General features: G+C 56.9%; 1 protein-coding gene across 1 annotated transcript in view; it reads right to left on the minus strand.

Moving 5' to 3' along the window:
* Nucleotides 1-2,978: 2,978 nt before the first annotated feature.
* The window catches only part of GABBR2 (gamma-aminobutyric acid type B receptor subunit 2), a 368,126-nt gene continuing 352,295 nt past the window's right edge, over nt 2,979-18,809 (minus strand). Inside the window, exons 14-19 of the mRNA XM_051843712.3 lie at nt 17,647-17,757; nt 15,162-15,386; nt 12,987-13,169; nt 10,103-10,232; nt 8,379-8,496; nt 2,979-5,607 (exon numbers count right to left, since the gene is read on the minus strand). Of these exons, the coding sequence (XP_051699672.3) occupies nt 5,442-5,607; nt 8,379-8,496; nt 10,103-10,232; nt 12,987-13,169; nt 15,162-15,386; nt 17,647-17,757 (933 nt within the window). The 3' untranslated portion in view covers nt 2,979-5,441. The remainder of the gene's footprint in view (nt 5,608-8,378; nt 8,497-10,102; nt 10,233-12,986; nt 13,170-15,161; nt 15,387-17,646; nt 17,758-18,809) is intronic.

The following is an 18,809-nucleotide window of genomic DNA, read 5'->3' on the forward strand; positions in this document are numbered from 1 at the left end:
TACGCCACAGCGCCGGCCCCAGGGACTTCTTTTCTCAGGAGAATGTATCCATCATTTTCTGCCCAGACCTTGCCTTTCAAGGCTAAGCAGAATGTGATGAGCCCAGAAGGTGAGGGACAGACATGTGACAAGGCAGAGATGGTGGAGCAATCACAGGGCCCTGCTTAGGGACATGCAGGCCCTCCAATCCTCGGCCTGGCCCAAGGACCCCCTTCTCAGTCTCCTGTGGCTTCTTTGAGCCCCCTGTCCCCACAGATGTCCTTAGCCACCTGCCCGCTCAGCCAGGAGCTATTTCCCACATGTCCGTCAACACCAGGAGAGGGGAGGAGGTGGAATTTTCACGTTTCAGACAGCCAGGAGCCCTCCTGCATCCCACAGATTTCTTTTGGTTCTAGGCATCTGGAACTCCACCCTCTGGAAGCAGAAAGGAGACCATATTTGCTCAAAGCTGATGCTCAAGGGCTTTAGCCACTGCTGGTCCTTGAGCCCAGATGATGTGAACAGAGCCCATGCCTCTCTTCTCATTTCTCCAGCTGGAGGGCAAGATTCCAAACCTGGGACAGAAATCCTGGGAAGGGCTCCGATTGGCTGGGCCTGGAAAATGAGCATATCCCTGAGCCAATCTCTGAGTCAGGACTGGGAGCAAGGGAGGTCCCTCCAGATTCCCTCCCAATAGCTTCCCTTCTTTCCTTCCAGAGTTAGAGCTGTGCTTCTAGGAGGCTGGCAGGAAGGGGGCTGGAGAGGCAGAACTGCCCGTGGCCACCAGCCTGCATTTTATAGCCCCCCACCCCCAGCACCGCCTCCTCTGCCATCCCCGGCTTCCAGGCAGTTAGAGCTGTCCCCAGGAAGATCCTTGTAGGTGAGTACAGGGACCTGCCCGGAAGGTCAGGCCTGGCAGGCGGTCCAGCCTTACTGGTTCTGGAACCTTCTTCCCATCCCAGTGTTGTCTCTGCGTCCTAGGATGAGGAGACTTCAGGGCTTCCACTCACTGGGAAGCTGGCAAATATTCTGATTTGATTTTATTTTTACCTCAGAAATGAACCAGGCAAGAGAAAAGGAAGACAAAGAGGACACTTTGTAACCGGAAGGGAGTGTGCCGCGCTCTCCTGGGCCGGCCCTTTCGACTCGGGCTCACACACACCCTGGTCCTGGGGGCCCAGCGAGGCGTGAAGGCCGCCAGTGATGCCAGGAGGGAGGGAGGGAGGGCTTTCCCTGGCACACGGCGTTTCCCTTTCAGACGTGCCCAGAGGTGCGCCCAGCCGTGGCGTGAAGATGTCTGGAGTCCGTGGCAGCTGAGACGTGGCTCCGTGTGCTGGTGTCTCGCCACTCTGCTTACTCTGCTGTGGTTCAGGGCCGAGGGTGAGGAGGTGGACCCAACAGACAAGAGCTGAGGCTCGCGGCCAGAGCATCCGGGTTCCACGATGTTCCGTGCCTGCCCTCGCGGGACCTCCGGCTGACCCTGGCTCGCTCACCGGGCCTCTGTTTCCCCCAACAGAGTGCGGGGTTGGACAGGACACTCGCTGCAGTGCTGCCTGGCGCTGATTTCTGTGAGTCTGGGTGAGGTAGAAGTGAGACCAGACACAACTCCAGTTGTTCCTGCCTGTGCCACAGACTCATCCCGTGGCCTTGGGTGAATCCCTCCTCGGCACTGGACCTAACTCCTGTCCTTGCACAGCCTGCCTCCCAAGGTGGTGTGGAGCAGGGACCGTGCATGGAGCTCCACCACTGAGGACCCCCGTCCTGGAAGGCTGCGTGGGCCCAGCCCCCTGATGAAGTCTGCCAGTCTCTCCGAGGCCTGAGCCAGTCCCATGGCCCCGTCTGCCTTTGCTCTGATGGTTCAGGTCCAGCAACCAACCTGATGGGCCTGCTCCAAAAGGTTGATTCTGCTGAGCCCTGGGGAATCTGCTCTGTGCCCCGGGGAGGAACAGCTGTGCCAAGGAAGCAGCTCGGACTCCCTCAGGAAGCTCGGGGTGCGGGGTAGGGAGGGGACAGTGTGAGGAGGCACCCAGTGCCATGTGAGTGAACGGCATTCTCCCGAAAACAGGAGGAGTGGATTTCCTGTCCGGGGTCCAGGAGGAAGACATGGAGATGCCAGCTGAGGGCGCCACAGGCTGGAGGAGGTGCAGGCGGCTCATGGGGCAGCCCCCAGGGCCAAATCTCTGCAGGCTCTTGAGGCCTGGGGGGCAGTCGGGGCCAGGGAGTTAGCGAGCATTCCACAGTAGTCAAGAACCTTCTGGTCGCTGGGGGCTGATGTTGCATAGCAGGGTAAAGCCGCTGCCTGTGACACTGGCATCCCAAATGGGTGCTGGTTCAAGTCCTGGCTGTTCCACTTGCGATCCAGCTCCCTGCTAATGGCCTGGGAAAGCAGCAGAAGATGGCCCAAGTGCTTGGGTTCCTGCACCCACGTGGGGATCCCGGTCCTGGCTGCTGGCTCAGCCTGGCCCAGCCCTGGCAGTTGCAGCCATCTGGGGAGTGAACCAGCAGATGGAGGATCTCTCTCTGTCTCCCTCCTTCTTTGTAATTTTCACATAAATCTTTTTAAGAATCATTTGGTTGTGATGGGAGCCCACCTTGAACTCACCAAGTGAAAAAGGGTAATTTAAGGGAGGATAGAGAATCTAAAGGAGGCTGGCGGATGGAGCACGCCAGGGTCCAGGGTGCTGCCAGGCACAGCTCCCCAGGGGCTTAGACCCCATCAGGCCTCAGCTATCGATTCTGCTTCCTCCGTGTTGGTGCCAAGTGAATCTCTCCCAGGGAGGAATCCTGGGGCAGGGTTTATTGGCCCAGCTGTGGTCAGGTTCTCCCCCTTGGATCACTCTGAAGTTGGGGTCCCATGGTCACAGAAGGCTGGGAAGGGCAGTGTATGAAGGAAGGGACAGAGCTGGGAGCCCGGCCTGCACCCCGACCTGAGCAGGGGACGGTGGCGGGGCCGACCCGCGTTATGGGAAGAGCAGGCAGGAAAGACATCAGGTTTCCCCTTTTCTTCATTAAAAACAAATTTGCAACAATTTATTAAAAATCGATACCATGCAGTAGGGGCACGAGAGAAACTCCTCACTTACATCTGATTCTGGCAGTTCCAGTCTAATTGGAAGCGTTTGTGCACTACTGTGTCGGAAGATGCCTTCCGGGCCGAAGCCTCTTCGGAAATGGACAGTGGGTTTGCCGCGTGTGAAAGAACAGAACCATCGAAGGGCTCGAGTCACGTCTGGGGGGCTCGTTATTCGCAGGGAAGTTAATTAAAAAAGAAACCGGTAAACCTACAGTATCAGTAAGACGGAGGGTGTACTCTGTGGGTTAACCTAGGAGACGGCATAGGCTCAGGAGTCACAAAGGGTTACACACGCTCACCGCTCACAGGCTGATACTTTGTGTCCTGCTATGCTGGAGTAATATTTCTACAGATTTGTTGTGTGTGTGTGTGTGTGTGTGTGTATGTGTGCGTGTTTACAGTATGTACAATTAGTTCTCTTTCCCTTTGAAAAATTAATGTGGTCTTTAAGATTTGGTTTCGGTGAAGTCAAGAAAGTGGGTGAATACTGGTCATACACAGTGAGTGACAACACCGGTTCGTAGTGCCTAAACGGAATGAGTTCAACTCCATTGCTGATGTGTTCACATTTTTTTTTTTAACCCTAAAAGCTACAGTACCTCCATAACCTCTCTCTGCAGGGAGGGGTGGGGAAGGCTATGCTACGCAAAATCGGGAGTGCTTTAAAATGGTGGTGGTGGTGGTGGTTCCCATGGGCCCTTTCGCCAAAGCCTGGTGGTGACAACAGTGGATTCCTGACTGCAGTGGTTCTGGGAGGAGATTATTGCCTGCCTGTTGAAGCTGCCTTTAGGGTTCTTTAGGGAGTGAGCGAGCCGCTCGGTTGTGCAGACGTCCCGGGCGTTGTCAATCAGGCCTTTCTGTAGCGAAGAATGAGCCTGTCTAGGAATGTGGGAAAAGTTCCCGGGAGCCTCCCTGCGGCCGGCTGGGCCTGGCCGTCCTGGGCAGACGGCTGTGCTGGAAGCTTGTGTGGGCCGCAGCCCCGCCGTCGGGAGGGCTGGAGGTCACGGTCGTAGGAATACCTCACGGGTCAGGGTACGAAGCTTTCCTGGCCGAGATCAAGTTTCAATCCTCAGAGTGACCCTGTGAGGTAGGCAGGTTGGGGGTGTGTGGTCTCAACCCCAGTCTGGTACAGAGGGGAAACTGAGGCTGGGAGAGACACCAGTGACTTGCCCAAGGTCACGGAGGGAGTCGGAAGGGATGGAGGACCGAAACCCAGCTCTGCCTGGCTGCCAGGCCAATGCTCTTTGGGCATCAGTGAGAAGGGAAGAGCGAGCTTACGAGTGAGGCTCCATCTGCCCACTGACCGTCCCCAGCCAGCCCCAGGGGGAGGGCTCACTGGCTTGCCGGATGGGAGGCCGCCTTCTGGAAGCCAAGGGAAGCCCTCGGCCAGGAACTCTCTCCCCTGGGTCACCAGGGATGTCTTTGAGCAGAATGCCCTCAATTCACTTTGGTCAGAAACGAAGTCAGCGGAAACAAAACAAAACAAAACATCCCAGCCAGCCCTTGGGCCCTGACGAGAGGTTAAAGTGCACAATCTTTCCTTATCGTGTTTGCTGGGAACAGACATTCCATGGGTGGGGCGGGCGGCCCCCTTGTGATCCGGGGGAGCGGGGTGGGGGACACAAGGACGTGGCCGGTGTGGTGGGTGCGTGACAGACTGTCGGTGAACACGGCAGAGTGCCTGGTGCCAGCCGCTAAGTTCCCATGGTCCCCGGCACAGGTGTTACTGTGTTAATGTGTGGCATTTATCAGAGAGTAACAAACATCTTGGGTGATGGCAGCCCTGGGGGCCTGTGAGTCCGCCTGCCTGGCACCCCAGCCCTCCACGTGCAGGCCGTGCCCTTTCTGCAGACTCCCACTCCAGAGAGGCTGGGGGAGGGGGCTGGACTGGCCGCTGGAGCTGGCGGCCCTGCCCACCCGCTGCCCCTGGCAGAAGGGAGGAGAAGGGCTGGCCTGGGGCTGGGGACGTGTGTGCAGAGGGCGGAGGCGCTTTCTCCAGAAGCCCCAGCCTCTTTCCGAGGCTGCTTAGGGACACGGTGACTTCCAGTTGTGGTGCACCTGCCTCTCTCCTTGTCTAGACTTTTTTTTTTTTTTTTTTTTTTTTTTGCAAGTTTCAAATACACCAGCTCCTCCTCGTTGGCGGGAGGAATGACTTAAGGAAGAAGTCATTTCCATTCCTCTTCTTTGTGAAAGAATAAGAACTTCACAAATAAGGCTCGAGGTCAGGTGCCAAGGCCCCCGTGTCCTGTCCCCCTGAGTGCCGTCCCAGCAGTCCCGAGAGGCCAGCCGTGGCGCCCAGCTTCTCCGCAGCCAGAGCCGACGGTGCTCCTGGAGCAGACGGCCCTGCCCAGTGTGGTTGTGTCGCCGGGGAGGCCCCGGGCCTCCCACCTTACAGGCCCGAGACCATGACTCGGAAGGAGGGGGGCACGTGTCTGTGGCGGGGGCTGGCGGTGGGGCTGACGCAGGGGCTGACGCAGCTGGCGTCCACGCCTCCGATGGACGGGAGGTAGGCGTGGTGGAGGATGGGGAGCTGGAGGGACAGCCGGCGCTGGATGCTGCAGGGAAGGACAGGGAGGAGTGTTAGTGTAGGCAGCCGGGCTGCTCCCCAGAGAGCTCCCTGATTCTCTGACTCCGAGATGTGCCCAGCCAGTCACCTCCCCAGCCAGCCAGCACCAGCTACAGCCCTGGGCATAACCAAGGGGACTGCAGTGGACAAGACAGACATGTTCTGCTGGAGCTCCTGGGCCAGATCACTAAGGAGGGGTCAGTTGGGACACAGGGCTGTGCTGCCAACCTCCGCCTCTCTCTTGTTTGCTAACCTGGCAAACCCCCGATGCACCCCAGCAGCCCTCTCCTCCCTCGCTCCCCTAGGCCACTGCCTGTCCAGCACCCTCATCCCTTTGGCTGGGCTGCTTCCAACAGCTTCCTTTCTGGTTTTCCCACTTCTTTGGTGACTCGGGTCATCGTTCCAAGGGGGGAGCTGGGGAAGGGAAGAGGACACCTCTTGGGGTCCCCTTGGGGGCTCCCCAAGATCCATCTCACACCAAACTCTCCAGATGGCATTTTCCACCCTCTCTCCCTGCTTACTGGTGGCCACTGCCCTTGAAACATGGCTCCGGTGGGGGCCTCTGTGTCACCTGGGCGCATGTTGTTTCCCTTCTGGAATATTCTTTCTCTGCCTTTGACCCCCACAAGATCCAGTGTAAAAGGAGTTGAATGTTTGGCCTAGCAATGAAGACATCTGCGCCCTATTTCCTAGTGCCTGGGTTGGGCTCTGGATTCCAGCTTCCTGCTGTGCGGATTCTGGGAGGCAGTGGGTGATAGCTCTAGTCGTTGGGTCTCTGCCACCTGTGTGGGAGACCTGGATTGAGTTCCTGGCTCCCCACTTCACCCCCACTCTCCTTTCCAGGCATCTGGGGAGTGAGCCAGCAGATGGAGCTCTCTGTCTTTCTGCCTCTTGAATAAATGTTAAAAAATTAAATGTCATCCTCTATATGCTGCCTGCCTTAGAGCATGAGCCCCCCCTTTCCTCGAAGTCCCCCACCCCCCGCCAGCCCTTGGTGAACACCCAGTAAGGACAGCAGTGAACACTGGAGGTGGGGCTGAGCCAGGGTGGCTTGCATGGCGTGGATGAGCAGCACCCTTCTCGCTGCCACACCCTCAGTGGTCCTAGGGACTGTGGTGTGGCTAAGTCACACTCGCTGTTGAGAAGGCTGGTTTTGGGGAGCCTGCCCGGGGATGGCCCCCAAGCTCTGTGCAGCTAGCTGCAGTTTTGCGTCGTTCTCCACTGCACACCTCGCATACTACAGTTCCTGAGGAAGCCACGGGGTTCCGACGCCTCCTGTGTCCCCGGTGCCTGGATACCCAGGTGCAAAAAAGCCCAATAGGCAAAAGAAGTTGCTATTCCCATTACCAGATGAGGGAAGAGCAGGGAGTGTATGTCACTAACTCACGGAGGAGAAACCAGGACTGGGGAAGCCGGGGCTCTTCTGTGATGCCACACAGCTTTATGGTGGGGACAAATCCATTCACGAGGGCTACCTCATCCCAACAGGGGGTGCCCCTGGGGTTTACTTAGGGTGAAGATGAAGCGCCATTCCCATTCTCCAAGTTCCTGTTGGCCAGAAAGCCTTCTCCCAATATTCCCCTCACAGGTGTGCCTGGGGCTAGAGCGCTCACTTTGAAATGAAAGTGGAACCTGTATAGTGTTGGCCACGATCTAGTGCTTAATGCAAGGTGGTGGGAGCCAAGAGTTCAGGAAGAATCAGCTGTGACGGGGGAGGGTGCCCTGGCCCAGGCACGGCGGGTATCCGTCCTGCGCTTGTCAGAGTCACAGCGGTCTGCAGTTAGGATGCTGTTTTGCTTTTTCGTTCCTTGAACACACACTTGCCAAGAACTCGCTCAGTGCTGGAAACCACGTCCAGCCCAGAGGCACCTGGAAGACTGTTCCGTACCCTCAAGGTGCTTCTACCGCTGTGGAGGCAACGGATAGGTAGGCTGCCAGCCACTGCCAGGCGGCCACCGCCAGCTGCTCTGGGCTGTCAGAGGCCCAGGCCTCGGAGCTGATGGGGCTGACAGACTGTCAGCTCTAACACTGAGTGGCCCACGAGAGGCTGCAGTTGGCGGTTTGGCTGCCCTTGCTGCTTCTGCCCTGCTTGTCACCGCCCAGAGGCCAGTTCAGAGTCCAGGTTCCCAGCCTCTGCTTCCCCTGTGCTGGAGGGTGGCGAGAACCACAACCACCAGGTGTCAGGCCCATGCCAAGACGGCACTGTCTCATTGAGTGCCCTCTGCACAGCCTCTTTACAAGGACACTCCCGCCTCCCTTCCCTGACTTCCTCTTCCCCCAGGCACCTGTCATTCGCTCACATGTGTCTTGCTTTTTTTAATGAAGTTGTTTTCCTGCCAGAGAGAATGGGAGCTCCACAAAAAGAGAGATTTTGTGTGTTTTCTGCAGCGAAGTGTCCCCAGCACCTACACCTGACACCTGGGACGGTCTCAGGCCTTCGGTAAATGCCTTTAGCAGGGTTCAATTTCAGGCATCGCAAAGGCAGCATGCTATGGTAGAGAACATGGGATTTGATGATGCGCAAACCCAGGTTCAAATCTCAACTCCTGCACAGAGCAGCAAGTGAGCTTGGACAAGCTGCCTCCCCCTTTGAATACCGGTTTTCTCCTCTGTAAAAGGAACATCATCATTTGACCCGCACTCCAGGGTTGCTATGGGGTGTAAATCAAACAAAGGCTGTGAAAGCACAGTGCCTATTATAAACTGCCGTGCGGGAGTCACGTCCTGTTGGGGGACTATTCTCAAGGAGCAGGTACTTACTGTTCTGGGGAGTTTATATCTTCTATAGGATCTTTGCATGTTCGAGAGGGCTCTGTTGTGTTCCACTGTAGCTGGGGATTTTGATCAAGGTGATTTTTTAAAATGGCCTTTCCCCCATCTGAAATGATAACATAGTTAACTCAGTTTTAAAAAAAATCCACAAGGACCAGCAGTGTGGCACCGCAAGTGAAGCAGCCACCCGTGATGCCCGCATCCCAGGCTGGAGCTCTGGGTCAAGCCTTGGCTGCTCTGCTTTCTGTCCAGCTCTCTGTGAATGCGCCCGGGAAAGCAGCAGCAGATGGCCCCTGCCACCACGTGGGAGACCTGGATGGAGTTCCTGGTTCCTGGCTTCAGCCTGGCCCAGCCTTGGATGTTGTGGCTCGTTGGGGAGTGAGCCAATAGATAGAAGATCTCTCTCTCTCTCTCGCTTTTCAAATAACTAAATCTATTTTTGAAGGAATTTATTTATTTGAGAGGTAGAGAAAGGTCTTCTATCCAGTGGTTCAGTCCCCAAATGGCTGCAATGACCAGAGCTGGGCCAGTTGGAAGCCAGGAGCCTGGAGCTTCTTCTGGGTCTCCTGTGTGGGTAGAGGGGCCCAAGCACTTGGGCTGTCCTCCACTGCTTTCCCAGGCGCATTAGCAGAGCTGGATTGGAAGTGCAGCAGCGGGGATGCCAGCACCACAGGTGGAGGCTTAGCCTACTATGCCACAGTGCTAGTCCTAAATATTTTTAAAAACTCAAGGCAAGCTTCCTAGGATACTGCTCAAAGAGAGAAAATGAAAGAGCCACTGTCTCCCTCTGTTCATCAAACTGCGGTCTGTTTAACAGCTCTCTCCGGGCCAGGGCTGTGAGCCGAGGAGCCTGTGCCCAGGGCTGGAAGCAGTGTGCTGTGGGCTTGTGGGGCCTGCTCTGGGCCCCCCTTCTTCCAAGAAAAAAAGGGGGGGAAACACAGAGAGTCAAGGGGCACCTTTAACTTAGGATGCCAGGATCTCATTTAAAGGCCCCTTCATGGTGTGCAGGGCTACAAGGATGAAGAAACCCCTGCAAGGTGCATTTTTGCTAAGATTGGCAAAGATGGAAGAGAGTGACAACAGTAACTCCAGTGGGAGTGAACATTGCCGTAACCCACTGGGGCCTGGACACTGGCAGTGCCGTTGGGTTCATCTTGGCCCATGTGGGAGTGTGTCCACCGGGCAGGTTCCTGCCAGCAGAGCTGCTGCGGCTTCCCTTTGGAGGGTGCCAGACGGACTTCCAAAACAGGGCAGAAGGGTGCCCCCTTCTGGTCGCTTCCCAACACATACTCTGTTCTATGCTGGCAGGCAGGCAGGCAGGCAGGCACGACCGGTCTGTGGCATGGTTTGCGTTCCCAGATGCTAGGTCAGTCAGACATCACACCTGGTCTCGCTACCCATCCTTTCCTTGAACACTGACGAGCGGGCACTTGGAACTGTAGTGAACTGCTAAGGACCACGGGGACATGTGCCTGCGGTCAGTACACCGGAAATGCTGGCCGTGTCGTGTGCATTGCAGCTAGACTTTGAGGGACAGCAAAAGAAGCCCAAGGGCCAGGTGGGGCCTGGGGGGCCCCAGGCAGACCCCAACCTGGGGTCCGGCGACAGCTCTGCGTGTGCGACTTCAGACTGGTCCCTGGCCGTCTGCGAGCCCCAGTTTCTTCATCTATAGAAGCTGGACGGCTGCGGTTTGAGCCCCAGCCCCCCCTTACCTGTGCTCTCGGTGAAGTTCCCGAGGCTGAGGATGTCATTGAGCTCTTGGTAGTGGTTCTGTTTAATGTAGGTGGTCTTTTCTGGGGTGTCCTGCAGCTGCATGGTGACCTCTTCCAAGTCTTTATCCAGCTGCAAGACAGAGGCTCCAGCTGACTCCGAGCCCCCACCCCTGGCCGCCGCGTCTTGGGGAAGACATGCAGAAGGACCCCGCCAGCTCTCGTCCAAGGAGAACAATGATGAGAGGGAGCGGAGCTCGGTGATCATGTGTTCAGTGTAGGCTTGAGCCTTGATGGTGAGGCTGAGCAAGTCCAGGGAGGCAGGGGCAGGAGGTAGTGAGAGCTCTGGTTCTGACAGGCCCAGGGAGTGATCCCAGACTCCTCTTTTTTGGGCTTGCACTGCTCATGGGAACCGGGTGTCAGTTTCCTTATTGTAGCATGGGGTGGTAATCAGGCCTAACTTGCGCAGGCATGATTAAATGTTGTTGTGAGGATTAAATGAGATCACGCACAATAAGCTAAGCTGCTCCGAGAACCGCATTACCGTGGCTACCGTCATTGGTCCCTGGCAGGACCCTCGGTGGGGAGGACAGTCGTGCAGGGCTAGTCTGCTCTGAGACTGACATTGTTCTGAAAAGCACATCAGCAGGGAGTCAGTCGGGATGGGTCTCTGTCACCCCCACGATGATAAGAATCGGGTGTGAATCCTGGGTGATACAGCCTCAGAGAAGCCTGGGGGATGGTTGGCAGTGTGTGCTGGTCAGGGAAGGGGCTTGTGGCAGTTGGGATCCCCATTACAATACATGGGGTGGGGACCTTACAAACTATGAAGTGCTGTTCTGAGGTCAGCCCCCAAAGTAGTCAGATGGTTCAACACATCTTCACGCGGGAGAGGACAGAGATGCACTTTCTGTGCCACTTAAATGGCAGGGCTACTGGGATCACAGGGTGTGACCGTGAACTCTGCATTGCTGGAGTGTGTAGGCAGACATGGGCTGTCAGAGACAGACATGGAATTAGTAACCCTAGGGAAGTCTGATATTAAAACAACCTGCAATGCGCCTTGAGGGACAGGATCCGTCCTACTTTGCTTAGGGGACTGACGGGGGGCTGCGTGTCCTGCAGCAGGCATCAGCAGGTGCACACACATGTGGCTGTGTGTGCACCTGCTACCAGATGTAGCATATTAAAAACAAGCTTCAGTTGAAGGTGAATTTCAGGGAACAAGTCCTTTCGTTACCTATAAGTAGATCCCAAGTATTGAATGGGGATATAATTATACTGGAAAATAGGATTGATTATTTATTTATTTTTTTTTTTTGACAGGCAGAGTGGACAGTGAGAGAGAGACAGAGAGAGAAAGGTCTTCCTTTGCCGTTGGTTCACCCTCCAATGGCCGCCGCTGCAGCCGGCGCACCGCGCTGATCCTGGCAGGAGCCAGGAGCCAGGTGCTTTTCCTGGTCTCCCATGGGGTGCAGGGCCCAAGCACCTGGGCCATCCTCCACTGCACTCCCTGGCCATAGCAGAGAGCTGGCCTGGAAGAGGGGCTACCGGGACAGAATCCGGTGCCCCGACCGGGACTAGAACCCGGTGTGCCGGCGCCGCAAGGTGGAGGATTAGCCTATTGAGCCACGGCGCCGGCTCAGGATTGATTATTTGAAACTCAAGTTTAACTGGGCATCTTGTCTCTCGTCTGGCCGCCCTCCCTCCCACTTCCTCCTGTGACCGTCCAGTGGGAGACTGCATTTTCCAAGCTCCTCTGTGGCTAGCCTTGCTCACGGAGGTCCTTGCCAACTTAGCTGGCGCAGAACCAAACAGGTGCTGTGTTGTGTTGCCTGTTAAGAGGCAGCTTCTTGCGAGGACTTCCTGTCTGTCCCCTGCCCGAGGCCAGGACCTGCCCCATGAGGCAGTCACCTGGGAGTGGCTGCAAAGGCATCGGGTCCAGGAAGGGCCATGGGGAGCACGGCTGCTCACCCTCTCAGGGCTGTTAGGTGACAGAGACACGGCTTCTGGGCCACCTTGTTTTGGGTCTTTTGCTCCCTGCACCTGGCCAGCATCCTCACCAACACACTTTTCTGCGTTCTTTTCCCGCCCCCTCAGTGAGCCAGGGTTCCTCTCTACTCCTGGGTCCCATCACACCTTGCACCCAAGGGAGATGAGGAAAAGGGGGTAGAGTTGGGTTCCTCTTCTGCCATTGAAAGTCTGGAGTTTGAGGATTGGCCTGGGCACCAAGGGATCTCGTGATGACCTCCCTGGAACAGCCAGGAGCCAGTTAAGCACCCTCAGGCCAGGGGAGGGTGTTTGAGGTAGGTTTGGGCTCTCTGCATCCCATCTCAGCATGCCTGGCTTTGAGTCCAGGCTCTGCTCCCAATTCTAGCTGCCTGCTGTTATGTATCCTGAGTGGCGGCAGGTGGCAACTGAAGTGTGTGGGTCCCCGCCACCCTCATGGGCGACCAAATTGAATTCCTGCTTTGATCTGGCCCACTCCTGGCTGTTGTGGGCATTTGGGGAGTGAACCAGTAGATGGGAACTGTCTATCTCTGCCTGTCAATCAACCAATCAATCAAATTGGAAAAGCACCCTCAGGACTAAGGTCCTGTTTACTGCAGTCTCTCTCTACTTCCTGTTCTCGCTCTACGTCAGAGACATGCAGGTGGCTACAGATTAGTGTCGGGACAAACAGAATGGAGAGAGGAGAGAGGGAGTGCGGGCCCACAGCCCTGGGTGTTCCTTTTGTTCTCGGAGTCTGGTTTTGCCAGGCTTTCCGAGACCAGGCCAGGTGGCCGGTGAGATCCTGTAGGATTCGGACAAGCTGCCTCCACCCACAGATTCTGCTGCCTGGGCTCCCACAGAGGGGGGGCGGGTGGGGAGGGCTGGGGCGGAGTACCTCTGTGATCTTCATGCGCAGGCGGTGGTTTTCCGACTGTAGGCCCTCCAGGCGGGAGGTGCTTGCCTGGTTCACGCTGGTGACCGACGTAGACGTCTTTGAGTCCTCTTTCTTCTGATTCTGCGTGAACTGGAACCGCCTGTTCTGCGTCGCGGCGTCTGGGTTTGTTCTCAGAGTGATGAGCTGCAAGGCCAAGGTAGGGCTGGAGAGAGCGAGCCCTGGGCCCTTCCTCCCACACTGCTGCCTCCCTCCCTGCAGGTCCTGCACTGGGGCCTCCGGGAGGGACACAGTCTGGGGAGTGAGGAGCCCTGGGCTCAGGCAGGGTGTGACCTTGTCCCTCGCCGAGCCTCAGTGTCCCTCCTGGCCAGCAGATACCGATCTTCTAGCCCTGAGTCCCTCTGCAGCCCCCCATGCTGCCGGGTCCCCCAGGTCTCCCCAGGCCCAGCTCCAGCTGAGTCTCGCTCTGCTCTGCCCTGGGCCTGCTCTGGAGGTGGCAGCTGCTTAGCTGATGGCGTGGAGGAAAGGAAGGCCTCTGTCAGAGCCCCTGGCGGCTCTGGGGCAGGCTGGTGGCCAGCCCTGGAAACCGCAAGGGTGTTTGCTCTAAAACAGCTCCAACCAACGCACATTTGCTATCTCATAGTTCTCTGTGACATTTTTATCTGATAGAAAAACTTGCTACTTGGCCCTGATTTTACCCATTTCTTCTAGAAAGACCTTTGGTTGAGGGCAGGCTTTGGGCTCAGCGCCAGAGAGCAGGAGCTGAGGAGCCATAGCCTCTGCCCACCGGGCACTCCTAGCCAGGCGTGTGGGGTGGGGACCAAGAAGAACTCAATGCTCACCAAGCCAGAAGCCAGGAAGGCACAGTGCCCACCACGGTGCTGTGGCCTGGGCTGGGCTCAGTGCAGGGTCTGGGAAGAGAATCCCAGGAGGAAGAAGCAGCAAATAGAAAAGCAGGGAGGCCCGGGGCTCAGGGCACTTATGGGGAAGGGCCATTTAATTCTCCTTGGAGGAGATCTGAGCGTGCTGAATCCAGCTGACTTTGGGGACCTGATCCTGCAGGAGAGGGCACCAAAGTGCCAGCAGGGGTGGCAGCGCAGAATGGCACGGTTGGGGCTGGGCTTAGAGAACTGTCGGGCCTCTTTTGCAGGACAGAATGTCCGAGGGCAGGCAGAGAATTGTGGCCTTTGCCTGGAGCTCGGCAGGGACGGACAAGTGCAGGAGAAGGCTGCTTGTCCCCTAATAGGAGCCTGGGTGATGTCTCCTCTCGCCCTTCTCTGGGCAGGTGCTCCCCGACGTGGTCATGAACTCCTTCCTCTGCTTCCCATGCCTTCCCTTCCCTTACCCCTGGGACCCACTGAGGCTGGGCTGCCGTGACACCACTGCAGGGCTCCTGGGAGATTGGGCAAATGGCTCTTCTAGGTGGTCCTGAGGGCCAGCCCTTTGGATCAATGGGAAGCTAAGTGGCCATGAGAAAGGGTTATTCCTTTTGACCCAATAACACCACAGATGTGACTCTAGTTGGAGACAAAGAAAAAATGGGCCATTCAGAAAAAAATATTAATTTACAGGGCTGGCTTTGTGGCACAGCTGGTTAAGCTGCTGCCTTCAATACCAGCATCCCATATGGACGTTCAAGTCCTGGTTGCTTCACTTCTGATCCAGCTCCCTGCTGATGCACCTGGGAAAGCAGCAGAGGGTGGCCCAAGAGCTTGGGCACCTGCACCCACAAGGGAGATCTGGATGGAACTCCAGGCTCCTGGCTTCAGCTTGGCCCAGACCTGGCTGTTGTCACCTTTAGGGGAGTGACTCAGCGGATGGGAGATCTGTCTCATCCCCTTTTCTCTGTCACTATGTCTTTTAAATAAATAGAGAAATCCCTAAAAACTTCATTTATAATATAAAAAATCTGCAAGCAGAGGCGATGCTTGCCTGTAAGGGGCCAGGTGGACAGGGGCTCATGGAGCCTGCCCTGAGTAATGTCAGTGAGTGTCAAGTGCAGAGGGCCAATTGCAAAGTCATAGACACGCAACACCCTCTCCTAGCTGTTACAAATAAATGGGAGGGGAACATATCACAAACACGCAGGTGAAACACACCCAAACACAGCAGTTCTCTGAATGCTTGCTGGGCAAAACCTCAGCACCCCCCCCCCCACCGGGTGCTGGCACCTAGTACCTTGGGCACAAACACCAGGCAGAGGGTGATGGTGCTACAGAAGATGATGACCAGGGCCACGATGCAGAACTGCACGTTGGGCTGGTCCCGGGTCAGGAAGGAGACGGCCGCCCCGATGATGCACATGATGCCCACGTTGTAGACGCTCATGCCGATGTACTTGCTGTCGTTGAGCGCCGGGATGCTCACGTTGCGGGTCTCCCAGGCCAAGAAACAGCCGAACAGCTGAAACAGGTGCAGACCGTCAGCACCTGCGGCTCACAGCCGCCACCCTGCGGATGGCTGCCGGCCAGGTCTCTGCTCCAGAACCCCCCCCCCCCCGCCCCCACCAGCATCAAGTCCCGCTCAGGAAATGCGGGCTGGGGGCGGGACAGCTGTCCACTCTCCTCACCCCTGCAACTGGTTCATGCTTGGCCAGCAGAGGCCAGAGAGCCAAGGGATGGCACCCCTGCCCCTCACTCTCCGGGGGACACTGAGGCCCAGCGAGGGGGAGGGCTCGCCCAGGGCCACACTGCAACATGCTGGCGACATGGAGCGTGCCTCTACTAGTTCAGTCCAGTGGGGCTTTTTTTTTTTTTTTCCCATGAGAACAGGCAGACCCTTTGTGTCCAGAGCTTGTCTTCCTCCAATGCGCACGGTCCCCGGGAAGAGAGACTCTCATGTGGCTTATGTCTGAGCTCTGGACGGTGCTGGCGTGAGCGATGTGTGCACATTCTGAGAAGTAACTTCAAGGGGAAGAGGTGCTGCTTTTCCTTTTAACAGCTGGACTGGGAGGTAACGGGTGGGGCTTCAGCAGCTATTTTAGACTACGAGGACGTTTTAGAGCATGACATGGGGGCTGTGTGATCAGGATGGGGTCCCAACATCAGCCCCAGGCAGAGAGCTCTGGGCTGGGTTTCATATAGAGGGAAGTTACCTATCTCTTTACTATGATTCTGGGTTTTCTCTCACTTGCGACTCCGAATTAATACCTCTCTCAGCGGAAATAGGGTGGAGACCAAAGGTGGGTTTTGAACCCTCCTTGGGGGTGGTGTGCCGGTGGGGGGAGGGCAGGAGGGACAGTCAGACTGCCCGGTGCGGGGGCTCCCAGGAGGCTCTCAAGCGGCCCCTCCTCTTGCTCTCAGTCCTGCAGCTCAGGGCACGGCCCACTTAACATCACACCGAGCAACTGCCTTTTTTTTTTTTTTTTAAAGACTTATTCGCTTGGTGTGCAGAGTGAGAGAGAGAGAGAGACAGAGAGACACAGATATCTTCCATCTGTCTCTCCTCTCTGTAACTCTGCCTTTTACATAAATACAAAATAAGTCTTTTAAAAACTATAACAAAACCCCGCTTCTTTACCTGGAGTTGGGTCTGCCTTTGCCGGCTGCCCGTAGTTCCTCCCTGAGGTCTGGGCCACCCACCCCGACAGCTCTTCCAAGTTCTTGGGCACCGTGTTCCCAGGGTGGGTCCTCGTTGAAGCCCAGGGCCTCTGGCCAGTCCTCAAGGTGGCATTTCCACTCTGGGTACCTCCTGCCGGTCAGTACTTCCAAGGCCCACGCTGCTACCTTGTGGCCCTATTTGGCAACCACAAGGGGGGGGGGTTCTCAACTGGTAGGAAGCGGGGGGGGGGCCATCTTTGCCTAGGGACCGCTAATGCATGCCCCCTGGGGTCGCCCTTTGCAGGACACAGGGCCACCTGCTAACAGTCCTCTAAGGTGGCAGCTGGTGAGGGCACACTCGAACAGCACGAGGAATGCCAGTCCTGGCGAGGGCTCCGCCACGGGCCTCTGAGTGGGGGTGGGTGGCCGCTCAACTTTCCCATGGGAAGCTCGGGGCGGTGAGTGGCAGCCAGCTTCCTGTGCCTGGAGGCGTGTCACGTGTGAAGGCATGCGTGGCACAGGGTAGAGCAGAGACGCTAGGGTCCACCCGGGCTCAGGAAGGCTAGGACTGGCCTGTTCCGTGCTTCCTGCGCCAGGGTGTGACGTGGGCTTGCTGCGGGAACTTGGCTTGTTAACAGGTGGGTGGAGTCGAATGTGTGCTGGATACAGAGACTGGTGGTTGCCATGTGGCATTTAGAAATCACTTAACCCCTCTGCCTCGCCTTCCTTATCTGTGAAGTGGGGGTGACTGCACTGATGCTCTGGGATGTGGGCAGGGAGCATGCGCTGAGGTCGCATGAGCACACTTCTGCTCCCGGGCCTAGGGCAGGGACAGCCGGGAGGTACGCTCGAAGGTCTGGGCTCACTCTCTGGCTGACTGCTTGACTCTGCCACTTGCTGAGTGGCCTCAGGCAAGACATGGAGCCTTGATGTTCTCATCAGTGAAATGGGCATATTGTTGGGAACTGTCTCCCAGTGTTCTTGTGGCCAACACGGGGCTGGGCAGACAGCAAGTGCTTAGCCGTGGGGCTCTGCGTAGCTTAGCGGACAATGGCCTTTGAGAGAGAGAGAGAGAGGCTGGCAGAGAAGGCCTCCCCAAGCCCCGCCTCCTGCTCGCCACCTACCATGAGAAGCCCCTTGTAGGCGTAGACGATGCCGAGCCAGATGGTCATGTGAGTGTTTTCACAGTGCTCCAGGAGCGGGCGGACGGAGATGTCCCGTCCTGCTGGGTCCGGCTGTGCCGAGAGAAAACAGAGAGCCCAGAGCTTGCACCTGCCCCTGCCCCTGCCCCTGCCCCCAGCCAGCTTCTTGTCCAAGGCCCGTTTCCCTCCCGTGAGCCACAGCCAGTCGTGGTCCAGGAGGATCCCACCAGTGCACCCCTCTCCACCCCCAGCACGAGAGCTGGCCCATAGCAGCAACCTGTACTCTGCTGAAGGAGGGAGAGAACAGGCACAACTTTAGATCAGGGTTAACGCTGAGTGTGGGAGAAACAGGACGCACTGGCCTGCAGCCATGGACCTGCCAAGCCTCCCAAGGGGACTCCTGCCCACTGCCACCACTGCGGAAGGAAGGGTGGAAGCCATGATGCAGATCACATGACCCATTTTGGGCCAGAGCTGATTAGACAAGGGGTGGGCACCTGACCCCAGGCAACCAAGCCTGAGGCTGGTCCAAGACCTCTTCCCAAGTGCTCCCCAGAGAGAGGACTGAGAGAGGGGATCCTACCCGGGCACAGGCTCCCAGCCAGGAACTTGAACTGGGAAAGTGGCAGCAAACCAGTTAGATGGTGGCAAGAAGAGAAAGACATCCAAGGAGTGAAATAATACCTACGGACACTCATTTCTTCCTGAACCACCCAAGACCGAGCTGCAGACATCTGGACCTTTCACCCCTAAATATCGCAGCCTGTGTTTACTAAGAGCGAGAACTCTTACACAACCTCAATCTTGCCAATTTCAGGAAGCGTGCAGGGTCTCATCTCACACACTCTCCATTTCCCGTTTCACCCCTGGGCCAAGGACGGATGTCCTTTAAGACAAACGAGGGTTGTTCTAAGCCCAGACCTTGCCCTGCATGTACTGGCTGTGTGTCTCTGGCCTCCTTGAATCTCAGGCATTGCCCTGGCCCACTGTGCTCCACCGTGCATCGCAGTCCTACAGAGTGCAGCTCTGTTCCCTGTGAAGTCCCTCGGTGCGGCGCTGCCTGCACGTGGTGTCAGGGTGTACATGTGGTGTCAAGGTGTGTGTGTGGTGTCAGGGCATGTGCGTGGCTTCAGGGTGTGCACGTG

This window comes from Oryctolagus cuniculus, chromosome 1, assembly GCF_051225735.1.
Source record: "Oryctolagus cuniculus isolate XC-2025 breed Fujian yellow rabbit chromosome 1, ASM5122573v1, whole genome shotgun sequence".
NCBI classification, from domain to species: domain Eukaryota; kingdom Metazoa; phylum Chordata; class Mammalia; order Lagomorpha; family Leporidae; genus Oryctolagus; species Oryctolagus cuniculus.